This window comes from Formica exsecta, unplaced genomic scaffold (genome assembly GCF_003651465.1).
Source record: "Formica exsecta isolate Colony F162 unplaced genomic scaffold, ASM365146v1 scaffold176, whole genome shotgun sequence".
NCBI classification, from domain to species: Eukaryota; Metazoa; Arthropoda; class Insecta; order Hymenoptera; family Formicidae; genus Formica; species Formica exsecta.
Genome location: NW_021849077.1, coordinates 41,009 through 59,195, shown reverse-complemented (window position 1 = coordinate 59,195; position 18,187 = coordinate 41,009). Strand labels below are relative to the sequence as shown.

At 33.9% G+C, this 18,187-nt stretch overlaps 3 protein-coding genes across 3 annotated transcripts; 1 reads left to right on the top strand and 2 right to left on the bottom strand.

Moving 5' to 3' along the window:
* Nucleotides 1-678: 678 nt before the first annotated feature.
* LOC115233536 (cysteine-rich venom protein 6-like) lies at nucleotides 679-3,510 on the bottom strand. Its single transcript, XM_029804021.1, has 4 exons — nucleotides 3,452-3,510; nucleotides 1,324-1,491; nucleotides 1,033-1,139; nucleotides 679-876 (listed from the first exon to the last, which is right to left on the bottom strand). Exons 1-4 carry the CDS (start codon nucleotides 3,495-3,497, stop codon nucleotides 796-798), a joined length of 402 nt encoding a protein of 133 aa, XP_029659881.1. The 5' UTR covers nucleotides 3,498-3,510; the 3' UTR covers nucleotides 679-795.
* Nucleotides 2,782-3,420, bottom strand: LOC115233537 (chymotrypsin inhibitor-like). Its single transcript, XM_029804022.1, has 3 exons — nucleotides 3,338-3,420; nucleotides 3,047-3,153; nucleotides 2,782-2,891 (listed from the first exon to the last, which is right to left on the bottom strand). Exons 1-3 carry the CDS (start codon nucleotides 3,384-3,386, stop codon nucleotides 2,811-2,813), a joined length of 237 nt encoding a protein of 78 aa, XP_029659882.1. The 5' UTR covers nucleotides 3,387-3,420; the 3' UTR covers nucleotides 2,782-2,810.
* Nucleotides 3,511-4,688: 1,178 nt separating the features above from the next.
* LOC115233532 (inducible metalloproteinase inhibitor protein) lies at nucleotides 4,689-5,722 on the top strand. Its single transcript, XM_029804013.1, has 3 exons — nucleotides 4,689-4,789; nucleotides 5,081-5,193; nucleotides 5,422-5,722. Exons 1-3 carry the CDS (start codon nucleotides 4,738-4,740, stop codon nucleotides 5,521-5,523), a joined length of 267 nt encoding a protein of 88 aa, XP_029659873.1. The 5' UTR covers nucleotides 4,689-4,737; the 3' UTR covers nucleotides 5,524-5,722.
* The last annotated feature ends 12,465 nt before the right edge of the window (nucleotides 5,723-18,187 follow it).

The following is an 18,187-nucleotide window of genomic DNA, read 5'->3' as shown; positions in this document are numbered from 1 at the left end:
GTTGTATATTCCGGCGTACAAAGTGCCGATCAAAACTAATATGATATACTCTCTAATATGTACAGAATGCAATGCTGCACTTACCGAAACAGATGCTCTATATAGAAAAAGTGCACGACAACTCAATTCTTGCCTCGATATCGATCTTTTTTGAACTAAAAACTTTGAACTTTTATTTAAAAAAAAAATATCGTGTGCACAAGGTCACGGTTTGTTTTAAAATAATGATGGCGCCAATCTACAACTAATAACACAAGTTAGCCATAGATAGCAGCATTTATTACGAAAAAACAGGAGTACCCGGTTTGACCCGCCTACCCGGTTTTACCCAACTTTCCCCTATATATTAATATTTCTTCGATACGTGTTAATGAAAATTAATGAAAATTAAATTAAAGAAAGTTGTAGAAAAAAGAAATTAAACCTTTCTTTTATATTGTCTCACGTGCCAAAGAGTAAAACAAATTGAAAGATGAAGATATTGTCAAAATATTATTAGTTATTTAGACAATTTAAAAAAAAAAATGTAAAAAAAGAATATTATATATTAAATTTAATAAGCATTTAAAAACTTGTAGCATAAACTAATATATTAGTAATAAATAAACTAATGCGAGATAATCGACCATAAAGAATGTTCTTTCTAAAAGTAAAGAAAACAGATCAAGGTCTACGTAATTTTCACAATTTTTTTATTTTTAGTCACTTTTAATGCACATTTTTTCGAAGTATTAAAACAAAAAATAGAATTTGATCAACACTTTAACAGATATATATATATATATCGATTAATTTTTAACACTGTGTAGGGGACACGCAATCTCCTCCATTACTGAGCAGCAATCCTGGTTTGCATTGACATCCTATAACGCATTGCTGCAAAAGAGAATCGTGTAAAACAGATTTTTTAAATCTAATATAACATTTAAATTATAAAATTTTATATTTAATCATAAAATATTTTACGCCTATATAAAAAAAAAGAATAAGATTTTTTATCAGATTTAATAAAATCACATAAATTATAAATACCATAGTGCAGGCTCGATGAGGGTCTGAGTTGCACGATGGTGGACATGCTGATCCGCAATCCGTCCATTCCTGATTTTCTGGGCATTGGTGTTGAGCAGCAGTTGTGCCTATACATATGCAATATTATACAAATCTCATCACACATATTCACATGTCACAATATCCGAAAATTAAGATTAAAACGAGAGAATTAGAGGATATATTATAATTGATTATTCGTGCAAATTCATAGATTAGATTAATCACAGATCGAATAAACATTATAATTGTTTACATAACGCGAAAACTTACTGAGAAACACTCCAACTACTACGAGCAATATGAAAGTAGCGCGAGACATTGCGAATGTTTCGATACTTTGTTCTATCGAGTTGTGATTCATACTGTCCGTCAGCGTCAAGCGCGCTTTTATATATACCACCCACTTTGTTAACAAACCTTGATCCATGCTTTGCACATCTGAAATTATTGTCTGTTATTTTTATTATGCCATTAACACGCGTTCGTGCATTTATACATGTACACGATAACACGATAAACTCCGCGTTTGCTGAACGATGATGTTAACCAAGAGTACATACCAGCACGTAAATATCACTGAAACATTGATAATGGAGCTTATAAAGCAATACTTTAACTATTATGATATTTATTTCTTCTCTTTTATTTTTTAACTGTACTGAAGATGGCCCGAAATGGGGGATCGAAACGTCTATTAAATTTCATTTAGAGTTATTTTTAACTTCTGTTTTATGTCTACTTTGCGTTCATGATTTTGCGCACGGCTTATCTCATTGTCAGCCTGTTATTTATAACGAACATTGCTGCGTTCTTTTGCATGTCTTGCAAACGTATTACAAATGAAACTCAAGTTTATTATATATATGTTTGAGTGTTAGAAAAATATCATTATTATCTTAAGAAAATCTTTACATACGCTTTTATTAATATACTTTCCGCACCGGTTCGGTACATGTTTCATCTGTACATTAAATCATTATTTTCTTAATTTGTTGTCTTCCGTCTGTATCTATCGCCATTGTGTAATCATCGTTTTTCTGCTGATCAATCTTTTACCGGCTATTAAAGATTAAATTCTAGTCATAACAATTTTCGAGATAATGATGTAATAATTAAATCGCTGAGTATTATTTACGGTTAGTAATTAGTGTACTTTGCATAAGAATGAAACTAAAAGAAAAATTCTTGTTCGATCGATTGGGAAATTCCGGGCCTTGAAAACGTATACATTGTGTTCACTTTGTCAGCGTAAGCTCGACGGTCAATCCGGCCGCTTCCCGAATACGCTTTTACCCTAAATGCCATTTTGCCATCGGCGAGATAGCCCAAGTGAATCAGATTGACCCTTCTACTTCCCCTCGGTCTTTTTTGGTACATAGGTTTTTTTTATTTCTCGTAAAGACCGAGAATCGAATATCTAGCGATTAGAATTGAATTTATTACAATCGGGAATTGAATTATTGTTTGCGCGTACAACTTGCTTTTATAATTAACACATTTTTTTAATAGGAGCGACTAAAATAATTTATTTCGATGACGGACGAATTCGTCGAAAAATTTCGTTTACAAAAATATCTTTGATGTATTCTAATTTAGCAAGCATTGTTACTTGTAGCCTAAAAACAACGGATTTTAAAAATGTTGTGCGAAATCTCTGTGCAAATTTGCTTGAATTTTATTTTTTAGCCAGAGAGACAAAAATTGTGACTGATTACTGACTATTTTCCCGATCTATATATATATATATCGATTAATTTTTAACACTGTGTAGGGGACACGCAATCTCCTCCATTACTGAGCAGCAATCCTGGTTTGCATTGACATCCTATAACGCATTGCTGCAAAAGAGAATCGTGTAAAACAGATTTTTTAAATCTAATATAACATTTAAATTATAAAATTTTATATTTAATCATAAAATATTTTACGCCTATATAAAAAAAAGAATAAGATTTTTTATCAGATTTAATAAAATCACATAAATTATAAATACCATAGTGCAGGCTCGATGAGGGTCTGAGTTGCACGATGGTGGACATGCTGATCCGCAATCCGTCCATTCCTGATTTTCTGGGCATTGGTGTTGAGCAGCAGTTGTGCCTATACATATGCAATATTATACAAATCTCATCACACATATTCACATGTCACAATATTCGAAAATTAAGATTAAAACGAGAGAATTAGAGGATATATTATAATTGATTATTCGTGCAAATTCATAGATTAGATTAATCACAGATCGAATAAACATTATAATTGTTTACATAACGCGAAAACTTACTGAGAAACACTCCAACTACTACGAGCAATATGAAAGTAGCGCGAGACATTGCGAATGTTTCGATACTTTGTTCTATCGAGTTGTGATTCTACAGCGGGCCGATGCCTTAATTACTTGGAAAACTTGGCGTGTAATTGTGATATCCACGCTCTATTCCCATTGTCTTGACTGTCTTATTCAGCATTTCACGATGCGTCGCCATTCAATTTCGATAGCGGAAAACTCGATTGGGAGTTCTCGAGATTCTCTGCTCGTTCGCTACGGCCTTTCTTTCGCTTTCTGGTCAACTTCTCTCTCCCTCTACGTCCTATCTTCGTTCTTGCTACACTGCTTTTACCGCTCAATCTGTGTATCAGAGCAGCGTTGAATAAACGATAACTGTCGTGACTTTGCTCTACTGACCTTGTCGTGTTTTTACTGACCGCAATACAGCGAACGAGATATGTACACAAATTATAAAACATCTAAAGTATCCTCTACTCAATTTCCGTAAACTAATGATTTATATTTATTTATAATCGATTCGAAAATATCTTTTCGGGGCTTATCCTTTTATTGGATTGGATATTTGCTCAGCTTATCTTTTGCTATTATTTGATATGGAGAACATATTTCATTTTATGCAAACAGGATGTAATAAATTTATTTAATTATATCGAAAACGAGGCTAAGATAGTTTTTTTATCATAAAATTCATTCTTTAGATGAATTATTAATATTATTAATTAATTAATTATTATTGTTATTATTTTAAATCTAAATATACATTTTATGTATATATATATAATAATTTATGTTAAAGAAAACTTTAAGATAATATGATACATGATTTTCCAGTCGAGATCATTGATAGCTTCTATTATTTCTTCATCTCATAAAAATAGAAATGTGATAAAAATAACAGTCGCGTGATACAATCTAACACAATGCATAACAATGAGAGATGCACATCAGGAATGTCTATATATCATTGAAGAACGGGGAATCACTAAATGTCAAAGTGCGCAATATACATGTTTACTTTGGATTTCCCCAATCGCGCGTGTGCGTCACGTACAGCATAGAGGTAATTGAACGAAACGACTTTAAAGAGGAAAGAATTTTTCAGTACATTGTTATTACTACCGCTCGTACGGCAACGGATGCGAAATTATCTTTAAACAATGTTTTTGCTATTTCAGGCGAAATAAACACACACTTTTACATAAAATAAATTTATATGTGAAAGATTACAATTCCAGATATACGTTCTCCACGCAACGAATTTATGATAATTTAAACGTATTATGTATTTCCATAAATTCACATGGATTCTGTATAAAATATCCGAAACGGACGAAGCTATGTCAGTAAGTTAGATTGAGTTGCGAATGGTGCATGGAGATTGAAAATTTATCATAATGTCTCGCACAATAATTGTACTACTAATTGCATTGACGATATTTTCTGCACGTAAATATATATTTAATATTACAATCATATATTCTATTATTGAGATTTCTCAGTATTCCATAAAAAAACGTTCATAAAATTTTTATTGATATTAAATATTTTTATTCAGCGTTGTTTTTTCATTAAGCAGCTTATTAAGTATTACATCCATTTAAGAAGAATTAATTAAAAATTAAATTAATATTTATCCAACATTGTATTTGTGATATATGTAAATTCTTATTAAACAGTTTATTTTATGTTTTATTTATACTGATGAGTGTACCATACGTAAAACATTATCGCTTTTAGAAACGTTTGCAAATCAGCTTCGTTGTAATCGCAAAAATGAGGAATATCAATGCGGATCGGCATGTCAAACAACCTGTAGCAATTTGGGCAAACCTTGTCCTATAAGAAACATCGTAAGTGCGTAAATATCGCAATCATTTGAGAAATTCATATAACTCTTATATTTAAAAATGGATTAACTGATATTGCATATATTTTATATTAAAATTTGTAGTATAAAAAATTAATGTTTATTAGAGACATCAAAGGACTAATTTTTATAGGATTACAACTTGTTAATATCTTATCATAAATATTTCTATTTTTGCTCAATAATATTATTTACATTAGTCTTCTTTCAGAGATGTAACGATGCTTGTTTCTGCAAAGAAGGCTATGCACGAATCAGTGACGATAACAGTCCATGTATTCCTATAAGCAAATGCCCTAAGAAAAGAAATTAAATGTATTCAATATCTTACGATAACGAAAAATTAATTGAGCTACCAATTAGAACGGTTATCCGAGTTTTATTTTTTAATGTTTTTGCGACAACATATTATCTCAATTTTTCTTACAAATGAAATTATACGGTTTATTATACGAAACATTTGTTAATATATTATATGTCATATATTATGTGTGTGGTGTGTGTTTTTAAATATGTATTGTACAATATTATTTTTTGAATAAATCAGATTTTTTAAATGGATATTGCGTATTGGAAGACAGATCAATTAATCTATGTCGTCATTATAATAATTGGACATCGTACATTTTTAGACATGGTGCAATACGTTCTGTCAACATCACAGGAATGCTAATAGAACTTTCATAATTATAAAAATACTATTTGTCACTGTCAACAACGATACGCAAATTAATGATAAAAACACGTACATATTTCTATCACTATTGTCTAAAGGATTTAGATTGTGCTGTAGCTTTTACAAATACTTAATTTCTCTTTCTTTTTCCGCAAATTAACTTAATTTTATATATTTTGCATTGATTATGAACGTTACATTAATATGCATAAATAATCTATAAAGCTCTATTGCTACTACTTTTTTCACTTTCGGCACAAAAGTAATTGGAAGAGGAATTAAGTAAGGGAGGGAGGATTTGTTTATTCTATCTTATTTTATTGTGTTTTAGATGTTTTTTATCATTAGACTTATTTTTTTTTATTAAATTTTCTGCGAACCATGAAGAATTGGTCATCTCTATTACAGCGATAAAGATTTATAAGATAATGACCTTGTACCATGATAATGACCGGGGTGAATACATTTTTCGTGCATTTCTCTCGTCAAACAGAGAATCGCATGAAACCATTCTTCCGGAATATTATTCGCGCTAACAAGATAATATTTTTTCACTTTCGGCACAAAAGTAATTGGAAGAGGAATTAAGTAAGGGAGGGAGGATTTGTTTATTCTATCTTATTTTATTGTGTTTTAGATGTTTTTTATCATTAGACTTATTTTTTTTTATTAAATTTTCTGCGAACCATGAAGAATTGGTCATCTCTATTACAGCGATAAAGATTTATAAGATAATGACCTTGTACCATGATAATGACCGGCGTGAATACATTTTTCGTGCTCTCGTCAAACAGAGAATCGCATGAAACCATTCTTCCGGAATATTATTCGCGCTAACAAGATAATAATACTCGACTCTCAGAATACACACGACGGAAGTCGGAAACCCCGACTTGCTTTCGTCAGGACCGGTTTCGCGTTTGCTCTAAGCCGCTTTTCGGATTAGCAAAGCTTCCATAGTCGTTGTCCGGTTACTGACGACCCAGTGCGCCGAACGAAGTAACCGGCTCGACGTTCGAACGCACAATCGTGTAAGTCAAACAGTTTGGCTACTGGTTTCGAAGAGATGCTTCAATATTTGATCCTATAATGTAATCCACGAAGAAGTCGAAAGAGGATAATGTTTTTAAAATTTCTCGTCTCTTCCCTCACGCTAATGCATGTACTCGCTAAATATCGGTGAGGTAATTTCTGACTCGGCTCTTTATATAAGTTTGCATTTAACTACACAATGTTTACAATTAAAATACGTTGGACAATGCACGAAACCGTCACTCACGCGCGATTTATCCGTTCTGTTGCTTAACGCCACAGGCGAACGATGCACGCGGGAAATGTCAAGATACATTGAATCAGAAAAACACATGTGCATCTAGTGTTACTATTGCATCTAGTGTTATAAAAACAAGAAACAATATTTTGAAATATCGTTCACGAATGATATTTTTATTATTTTTTGGAATTAAACTTTGGAATTATATAAGAATAGCTATTCTGAGATATTACGAGTTTTTATTATACTCTTCAATTTTTATATACTGATATGTTCACATATTGAGATGTTCAGTTATTGCAATCTATTGACAGAAATGCGTATCTCCCATTTCAACATGATAATCGAAGACTGATACGTCAATTCTTTAATTACAAACTCTTTTAGTTACAGATATTTAAAAGAAATTCAAGACAATGTATAACTTTTAAAAATGTGTATGCATTTTTTTACGTTTCGCGGAAAATAATGTAACTCATTATAACATTTGTATGTAAATGTAGCTCGCGAAAATGAAACTGGATTCACGTGGTTAATCCAGTTCGAGTTTCACATGCCATGACACGTGCGACGATTGAAACCCTCTCATGCCAGGAGAGTGAGAGAGCGCGCGCGCGCGCGAGAGAGAGGGAATGAGAGAGAGAAGCAAATTCGTTGACGTATATCAAGAGAGCAAGAAGAGATGGACGCCGGTGCCTGAGGGGTTGCTCGAGCTCCTGCCAGCATTTGTTTAATTGGGAACCGACATGGTCGCCATGGCACCCCTTTCGATCGACCGTCCATCCGTCCACGAGATCTCCTCGAAATTCAAGTCCCGCGTATACAAAGGCTGTTCGCAGAACGCAAACATTTATTCGCATTTCCGTTATAGCTTCAATTAAAAAAAAAAAAGAATAAACATGGGAGTTGGTAAATTTTTGCAAAATACCGTTTTGTTTTCATTTTCCTTTCAGGCATATATAAAAATAATACAGTTTACATAATATAATTAATATAGTTTAGTTGAGCTTTTTGAGATCGCACACATGGTTTTAGAAATTCTAAAGAGGTGTACCTTCATGCAACATTACGAGCTTATAGCCCTTTGTTAGTTTACGTGTTGTGCAAGCTGCTATCGAAGGCCGGCCACGAAGGGGGAGGGGGATTGTGAAATTTTCTGTAACCAAACATGGCCGCCGAATCAACCCTCCACAAAGCATGCGAAACTCCCGCTGCCTTGCCGGAGGTTGCTGCTGCAAGGAAACGAGGGTTGAATTCGAAATGGTGCTTAAAGTACACGTTACGTATTACATATTACGCGAGCTATTATTTCTACTTGATCATATCACTGAGTTTTTCTATAAAAATAACAATATACTATGAGGGTAAAAAGATTAATGACTTGATAAGTTTTTTAATCGTAAAATATATATGTGGAATTTTTATAAATATCGAAAGTATAATCTTGATATCGAAGAACATAAGTAAATGCAACATATTAAAAAAGCAAAGTTAAAATTTTTCGGAGTCCTATTGAAGACAAAGCTATTGAACCCTATCTGCAATTATCCAAATATTCTAAAATTTGTTGTTTCTTTACGTAAGAAGATGTTTTTGATATGACAAGATTATATCATAGAGAGAAATTTTTGTATGTGTCATATTTTTATATATAGTCCGTGACTAACTAATAAGGATTATATAAATTTCAACAAATTATGAAACAGCAGATATGGTATTAATTATGTCCATGCATCCAGTTATTTGGCAACTAGATGACTTATTGTCAGCTATATAAATCACGAAGCATTAAATTGTTACGCATACGAATTTCAAATATTACGTTATCATAATTAAAGCGATATATAGAGATTAGAATAAATCAAGATAATTATTTACAGTTTATGTAACATTAGAAGTTTCGTACGATTAACCGCCGGACGCAGAAATTGATCGAAAAAGAAGAAAAATTTTCATTCCTACAAGTGGCTCGTTATCGCGTTCTTTCTTTTCTTTTCAGAGATTCTCTACTTTGCTATAAACTTCTTTCTGAAATGAGCGTTCATTCCCTGTACCGGCAAATTGATTGGAAAAATGATTGAGTTCCTCAACCATTCTGAATAGACAGACAGGTTATTATGAAATCCACAGAAGAACATATATTTTTTATCACGGAAGCCTTGCAAGATAGTTTTTATATATCCATTCTTTTTAACAAAAAAAGAACTCGTTTCGGTTTTAACTTTAGCAGGAATAAATTAGAAATGAATAAGGATAAGAAAGCAGGATTAGATAGTGATAAACGATTATTATTCGTGATCTTTATTTTTGTATTACTAAATACTGCTTATATGTTTGGAGATATAAAATATACTATAAATTTTATCATCGTATATTATATCATATATATGTGCAGCGAGTATCTGTGCAAATTATAAAACAATGTTTTTTGGCTTGTAATTTTAGACAGCCATGCAATTTGAAACAAGTTTTGGACGTAGATGACGGAAATTTTTTTTTTTATGATATTATTTAATAAATTTTTTTGTCTCTCTCGGCGAGATCACGGTCTTGGAAACGGCTGTACACGACATTTACATTGTGCCTACATTATCGTCATGAGACACGCGATGCGTAGTGCTACACGCGCGACGAATAATTCACCCTGGCCTCGTACATCTTCGGGACTTTATCTCGAAAAAGGGTGAACACATTTCGAATGTCGCATTGTTTTAACCAGCAAACGACGGACGATTGTGTAACTTGTAAAATATATAATTTGTATAGTGACATTTAAGTGAGTAAAAAGAAAATAAAATGATAAATAGCGTGGATCAAAACTGGGAAATAAAAAAATGAGATATTATTTCCAATAGCACGCACACAGATTGAATGAAACGAGAATCGTCGAAGGGTCTGGTCTGTACTAGACGTGCTTAAAGCCGCGCATTTCAGCACGAATGACGCTAAGAGAAGCTCTCGTCAAGCTTGATGTAATCCCGACATTATTGTCTCGATGTCGGTTTAGACTGTCGAATAATCCCGGGATCGCGCGTCCTTGTTTTCCGGTGGGACGCGATAACACTCGAGAATAGCGAGCGGGCCGTAGGGTTAACGACGTCCGATCCGGTTTTCAATGGGCGATCGACGGAATTTAAAAGCGTCCGACGCACGCTCGTATATACAGCCGCTCGCATAAATCCGCGTATTTCGGGGACAGGTCGGATCGCGAAACATTGGGGATTAAAAAGCGCGCGACCGAAAATATCTCCTCCCACATGCGTCGGATGCAGCCTATTGCATGGACACTGTTGCACTCTCTTGCGCACATACAAACACATGCAATGAAACTCTTTCGTTTTATACATATGAGGCATAGGTTTGATAAAATGTCACTTAAATTGTTTAGTTATTATGATTGATGAACTGAAGAATTATTCTGTTACTAACTAGAAACATCTACAATGTACACTATATCTATCATGAAGAAAATTTATTTTGATAAAACATTTTTTAGAAGGTCATACAATAAAAGATCTGAATTTTTTGTTAGAAGATACATTGCCACCAATAGTGTCGAAAACAAATTAGACAAAATTCAACGAGTTTTTGAAATATGTGCTACACGCTGAAATGATCCATTGGGAAAGCTAATTATCTAGGTCTAGACGTATAACATGCTGGCGATCCTTCGTAAAAAGAGAGAGGAAGAGAAGAGAAACGGCCGTGAAAGAAATTCAAACGTCGTTCGGAAGATGGATCGGCCGGTTAGTTCTGTATCAGAACCGATAACACGTGCCTTTCCTCACGGTATTATTAGAGTTTGGCGCGGAATGAATCACGCATCGACTTAATCGCATTAACGATAAGCGTTCTGCCTCCAAGGACCCCTCGGGATGTGGATTCAGAGCCGTCGAAGCGCAAATATTAGTGCGCGATATTTCCTCCGCGATTGCTATATCGCCGAGTAAACGCCGAGACTTCGCGAGTTTTCGCGATGACGAGGCTGCAATTATCACAGAATTCATTATCACACGGACTACAACCTTGCGCAGAGGAACCGATGCGTAACAGATATTTAACGTCTATCTGCGTGGTGATTCATGTTGCTCGCTATTTTCGTAACATTGTATTCTTTATATAACATCGCGAATATTTTGCGCTACTGAAAATAAGAGATACAATACATTTTAAATACGTGACAGTTTTAAATGCATGCAAATTATTCGGTAAATTTACAGCCAATTTTTCCACAGAGAATAATTGTCTTCTTTTTTGCGTGTCGGCATAAATTTAGCATAAATTCACTGGCATGTACAATGTCTCTGATACATTAAAAAGCGCGCGACCGAAAATATCTCCTCCCACATGCGTCGGATGCAGCCTATTGCATGGACACTGTTGCACTCTCTTGCGCACATACAAACACATGCAATGAAACTCTTTCGTTTTATACATATGAGGCATAGGTTTGATAAAATGTCACTTAAATTGTTTAGTTATTATGATTGATGAACTGAAGAATTATTCTGTTACTAACTAGAAACATCTACAATGTACACTATATCTATCATGAAGAAAATTTATTTTGATAAAACATTTTTTAGAAGGTCATACAATAAAAGATCTGAATTTTTTGTTAGAAGATACATTGCCACCAATAATGTCGAAAACAAATTAGACAAAATTCAACGAGTTTTTGAAATATGTGCTACACGCTGAAATGATCCATTGGGAAAGCTAATTATCTAGGTCTAGACGTATAACATGCTGGCGATCCTTCGTAAAAAGAGAGAGGAAGAGAAGAGAAACGGCCGTGAAAGAAATTCAAACGTCGTTCGGAAGATGGATCGGCCGGTTAGTTCTGTATCAGAACCGATAACACGTGCCTTTCCTCACGGTATTATTAGAGTTTGGCGCGGAATGAATCACGCATCGACTTAATCGCATTAACGATAAGCGTTCTGCCTCCAAGGACCCCTCGGGATGTGGATTCAGAGCCGTCGAAGCGCAAATATTAGTGCGCGATATTTCCTCCGCGATTGCTATATCGCCGAGTAAACGCCGAGACTTCGCGAGTTTTCGCGATGACGAGGCTGCAATTATCACAGAATTCATTATCACACGGACTACAACCTTGCGCAGAGGAACCGATGCGTAACAGATATTTAACGTCTATCTGCGTGGTGATTCATGTTGCTCGCTATTTTCGTAACATTGTATTCTTTATATAACATCGCGAATATTTTGCGCTACTGAAAATAAGAGATACAATACATTTTAAATACGTGACAGTTTTAAATGCATGCGAATTATTCGGTAAATTCACAGCCAATTTTTCCACAGAGAATAATTGTCTTTTTTTTTTGCGTGTCGGCATAAATTTAGCATAAATTCACTGGCATGTACAATGTCTCTGATACATATTGAAATAACTGTCATTCTTTCCTAAATTGCCTTCTACCATGATAATTTTTAAGTATCCGATAAAAGAAAAAAGAAGTTTCAATACAATGTCTTAAAAAAGAGGAACCTTCTCAAACTTTTAAATTTCTGCAAGAAAAGAAACAGATATTCGCGTTAATAGTCAAACCTCAAAAATACATACGGAGAAAAATAATAGAATCCACATTGAAACGTGTGTGCCGAATTAAATATCTTAAAACCGCAAGCGATATTTGCGTGTCTAGAAAGCAAGCGATTCAAAATTTCCGATGTCAGCATTAATGGAATTTCGACAGAGAAAGACACACAGAGAGCATCGGCAAATATATCGAGTATTTGAATTTCTACTTGTGTGGACACAGCTGAAAGTGGAAAACATCGGTGACAATGCGAAATAAAAATAGCGACTATAGGAACATTCTAAAATTAAAATGTTTATTAAAAAGAGAAAATAGCGCCTTTAAAAATTTGTTTCGACATATAGCATATAAATATATAAATATATAAAACAATTAGATACTAAAATATATAAGCGATCGTTTTCTATTGTCAGAAAAACATAAGTAAAATGCAAACAATACGTGTCGTACCCTAGTAGATCAAATAACGCACATATACACATTACCAGCATAATTAAGCTACTGCCTTTAATTAAGACAATACTAAAGCCCTCCTAAATAGAGAAGAGAAAGAGAATGACGGAGAAAGGCAAAGTATACAATCGAACCAACCAATGTTTGGCAAGGCTCGAATAACTTGCTGTGTCCCGAGTGTATTTCAATGGAAGGAGAAAAGTATCTTGTGTAGGTTCACATAACATGTAACTGGTTCTTACGTACATTCATCGCGTTTTTGTCGTAAGATTCGGAAAGAATTAAATACAAATTTCATTAACTATTAAATTTTTATTTTTAGAAATTCTATATTAACATATAAAAGTTTTTGCACAATAAAAATATATAATTGCAGTCAGATATGACGGTAACATATATGATCAGCTACTATAATGATCTACGTGAATATACAATATACATATGAAATATTTAAAAAAAAGTAATTTTTGAATTTAATAAGGCAATGATAACGCCCCGTGGGCATCCGTGCATAGGGTGAAAAAAGTATCTGGATACACATAGTTCGAATTTGGTAGCCGTCCCTCTGTGTACCATCTTCCCCCGCGTTTTTGTTGTAATCTCCCGAGGGATGCGTGAACGCACGTACGCTCGGAACTCTCCGCGTATATCGAGTGACCCTCGTCGGGATACGTTCGCAATATAGCCAGGAGTTTACAATTTCGGAGTTTATAAGTCTTCCCCTATATTCTTGCTATTATGCCACATTCTATGATGCATTCTATACGACTTAATAAAAGGATATTTACAGCCGAGAATATGTGTATATAAGCAAATTTTTTTCGTGCTTTGCTATTCCCCGTTTTGTACTACAATATTTTGTAGAAATAATATTTTCACATGAATATATATATACATATATATTTTACACACAATACGTGCGATAAAAAATGTTTATCTAATTTTTTCTTTTGATATAATTTGTTTAACGAAGACTCTATATAATCTAAACAATATTACTTTTTGAAAAGTATGTGTATATATATATATATACATATACATTCAATTTACAGAAGCGGCTAACATTTTTTTTAATATTAGAATTTGATTATAGCGTGAATTAACGAATTACACTGACTCGAGCGAAAATATCGCAGCGACGTATAAATTTGCTGCAGCCAGAAAAAAATGAATTTTGCTCGATAAAATTGCATTTTCGACATTGCGTGACAGCCGAAGTGTTCCCAAGTGCCAAAAATTGGCGGTTCTCTACGTGATCGGAATTTAGGGGTATCACCGACGTCGACAGGCGACTACAGTGACACTAACTAACGTCGTAATCAAGTAAGCAGTTTAACCGAACGATCCGGTTAGGACGACTTAGCCCTCCGTATCGACCGAGGCGTTACTAATTGGTTTACAGATCTCCCAAGCCGAAGTCGAAGTGCTCAAAGGTCTCTCTAGTTAGCTATGTATGTCGGCCATGGACGATCCACCTACCTATCTACTGTTCAAACTCGCTCTTCACAAATGTTTAATTAATACACTCGATATATCGGCGCGTTGCCATATCTTGTAGCTGGACCAATATTTCCGACAACAAGATTATACAATCAAGATTATATATTATAATTTTTTTTTTTAGTTATTTTTTATATATAATCAACTCTTCTGTGCATTTTTCCGTAGTCTATTTTTACTCAAGAAAGATGATGCTTGAAAGAGAAACGTGCGCGATATCGCGCGTCCTTGAATGAGATATATTCCGTGTATGTGTCCCGTTGGCGAAACATTAACGAGGAGATTTATAGAAGCTGAAACGAAGAATTATATCTGACACGTGCGGCTGTTTCAACGTGTCGAGTGTATCTCTGTATCGTACGTGAAAAATTTTTATCGGAACTTATTCTCGGTGAAATTCGCTCCGACAATGCCGTAGATACCATATAAAAACGGATAAATGAAAATATTTTTAGACTTTATGTCGCCATAAAATGCAATCTATTTATTACGTCTGTATGTGCGGCGAGCATATCCATTGCGGTTTTGACACAAACAAGATAAAACAATTTTTTTTTTTTTTTATATTACTTTTTATATACAAGCAACTTTTGTGCATTATCCGGCGGTCTGTTCTTACTCGAGGTGCTTCAAAGAGAACCGTGCGATAACACATAATGGTACTTGGAACATATCATTTGTTTCAGAATTAAGACATATAATGCAAATCTCCGAGAGACACTTAGGAACTAAACGTCAGGCCATTCTTCTACGAAGTGAAAAATGTCATCCGTATGCAAAACGAATTGCGCGACAGCTTTCGTGGCGTTTCATTATTCCTCTGCGAACGGGGCCACTGTCTAACCTGGCTTTCCCTCGCCTGAGAAATTTAATTCTAGCCGGGAAACCCGGCCTACGAATGCCTGACGTCCTTTAATATCACGGTCACAAGGAGTATGACGCACCGTCACCTGTGGTCGGTCCTTCAAAAATGATTAACCCGATTAAAGAAGAACGGCGGTCCCAGCCGCACCGACGCCGATGAAAAATGGAAGTCGCCCGGACGAAACAAAGGAACCATTAACTCCCCCTCGTGTACAGGACGGTTGTGACCATGAACCTTATTCTAAATAATACTATTATGTGAATTTTTTGTATCGAATAAACAAAGTAGGCGAACTTGTTTCCAACAAGTATTCACGTTCATATAATGTAATATATAAAGTTATTATACATATATACCTTCTATGTGTATGTGTTTCTCATTATATTAACGAAAAAGAAAGAGAGGAAACTTTATTATCTTTTAATCTAAAATTTTTTTGTAATAGGTCTATTGTAATAATTTAAAATAGAGGACTTTGATTGAACAAAAAATGTTACACGAACATTCTAAATTAAATAAATTTAACTTAAATTTTAGCTATTTACTTTTACAAAAAACTTGTATTTATTCTTATAATATAAACAGAAAAAAAAGAAATAAACTTATTATGCTAACATCAAAAATAATTCTAAGCAATGATATAACAGGCTTTCCAATTGTTTTAAATTTTTCAATAATACAAGACTATAAATTAAAATCACAGAATGATACAAAAAAATTCACTTATCGTGGCTCTTGTTACAGAGTACATTGGAAAATTTATCGATTTCCACTCAATTTGACTGTTGATACGTTCGATCGTTTCGCAAAAATAGAAGAGAAACATCGTACTCACAACCGATCGTCACACTAACGAACGTTCATTAACATTCTCGCTTGCCGCGACTGCAGACACGCCATCAATGTGACATTATACATAATCCTAACATTAAACACGCTCATTAACGGTGAAATTTCGTTGAATGAGACTGGTTGTTACGAATGGATCGAAGGTCGGGGTCTTTGAAAGGAGAGACGACCTGTTGGTGTGGAATCTTCGTCAATATAGACTTTGATTCCTTTGAAGCCTCTAATGTCAAGGACCTTCGTTACCAGATTCTTATCGGATTCGTTATGCAAGTCTCGCTCTTTAAGATATTTACTAATAATTTCAAATTCATTTGAATATTCATCTGAGTGTTCTTTAGCATTTATTAATCTGTTTTGTCTTTTTTATTATATTTTATACAATATCGTCTCTAACAATCTTGTTTATTAAATTTATTAACGTGTTGTAAATGAATTATCATTAATTAATATATTAACAATATTAAAATAATATTAAAAATTTATTATAACAATATTAAAAGTTGAACGTAATACAAGTTAAGACGATTCGACAGTCAGGTCGAATCGTCTTGACTTTGATATAAGTTGTCAAGGAAGATGAGAAAGAGGTAAATTGTTAAATTGATTTTATGATTATTTTTGTATAGCGCTAACTCGCGATAAATATTTAAAGAAATAATCTTAAATTATTCCTAATTTAATATTGTATTGAGAAAATGAACTGCTGCATAATTTCATTTATATAAATTGTTTAAATATTAACAGAAAATATACGAGGAACTAATGCTGTCTTTCTTATTCAATAAATTGTTTATTTTGATTATTTCAAAACATTTTCACAATTTACTTTTCTTGAGATGTGATAATTTAAACACGCGGGCAAAGAATGCTTTTCTTATGTCTCTCATTGTCAAAAAAGAATTGGGTCAAATTAAGATTTTTTTGGAGGTGTCTGAAAATTACATGTAATTTATAAAATTTCTTTTACTTATAATTTTTTAATAAACATCGAGCGACGGCTAAAATTTTTTGGTGGTTACGACACGATACGATCTAGCTGCTATTCTAAACATTTACCGTTTTTGTTATATTATATATTCTGAAATAAGTCCCGATAAGATTTCAGAAGATCTCATTTCTCTCTTCGTACTTTCATCCTTTCTCTTCAGTAGCAAAGCAATTTTCAAGATATCGCCTAACGAGTGGCTGATGCCCAATTAGGTGTCGAAGTTTCTTTCGAAGCTCGTGTCAGAAGCGCAAGTCCTGAAACCAGAAGCTTCGTCTCGTTCGACCTGACACGCGAAACATCAGCTATTCGAGCCGCTCTTACCCTCCGCAACCGTCCAGTGCGGCTTAATGAAAACCGTGATTGAAGCCGGTGCACGAATGCCGATCGATCCGCCACGTATCACGACGAGGGTGTCCAAGAGCCAATCACCGGGAACCATCAAAGGGACGATAATTTTTCCCCCTTTCCGTCCGATGGGATTCATGAGTTGACTTTGTACAAATCGTACCATTAGTTTTTGCCGCTGTGTGTGCCTGAACCATTAGGGTGACCAAAACGTAATAATAATAATAATAATTAAGCTGAAGTCTATGGAAAGAAAAATTGTTTAGTTGAGACGGCGTATGTATAAATCAACCTTAGAATCAAATTTTTCTCTCTTCTTTTGTTTCAATTTGTTAAAGTGAGTATGAAATTGAATCTAAACATCGCGCAATTTTTTCTGAGAGACATAGTTTAATGAAACAACGCAGACAAAGAATTCGATATTTGTGTGAGTATTTTTTAACTTCTTTACGATTTAATTACTT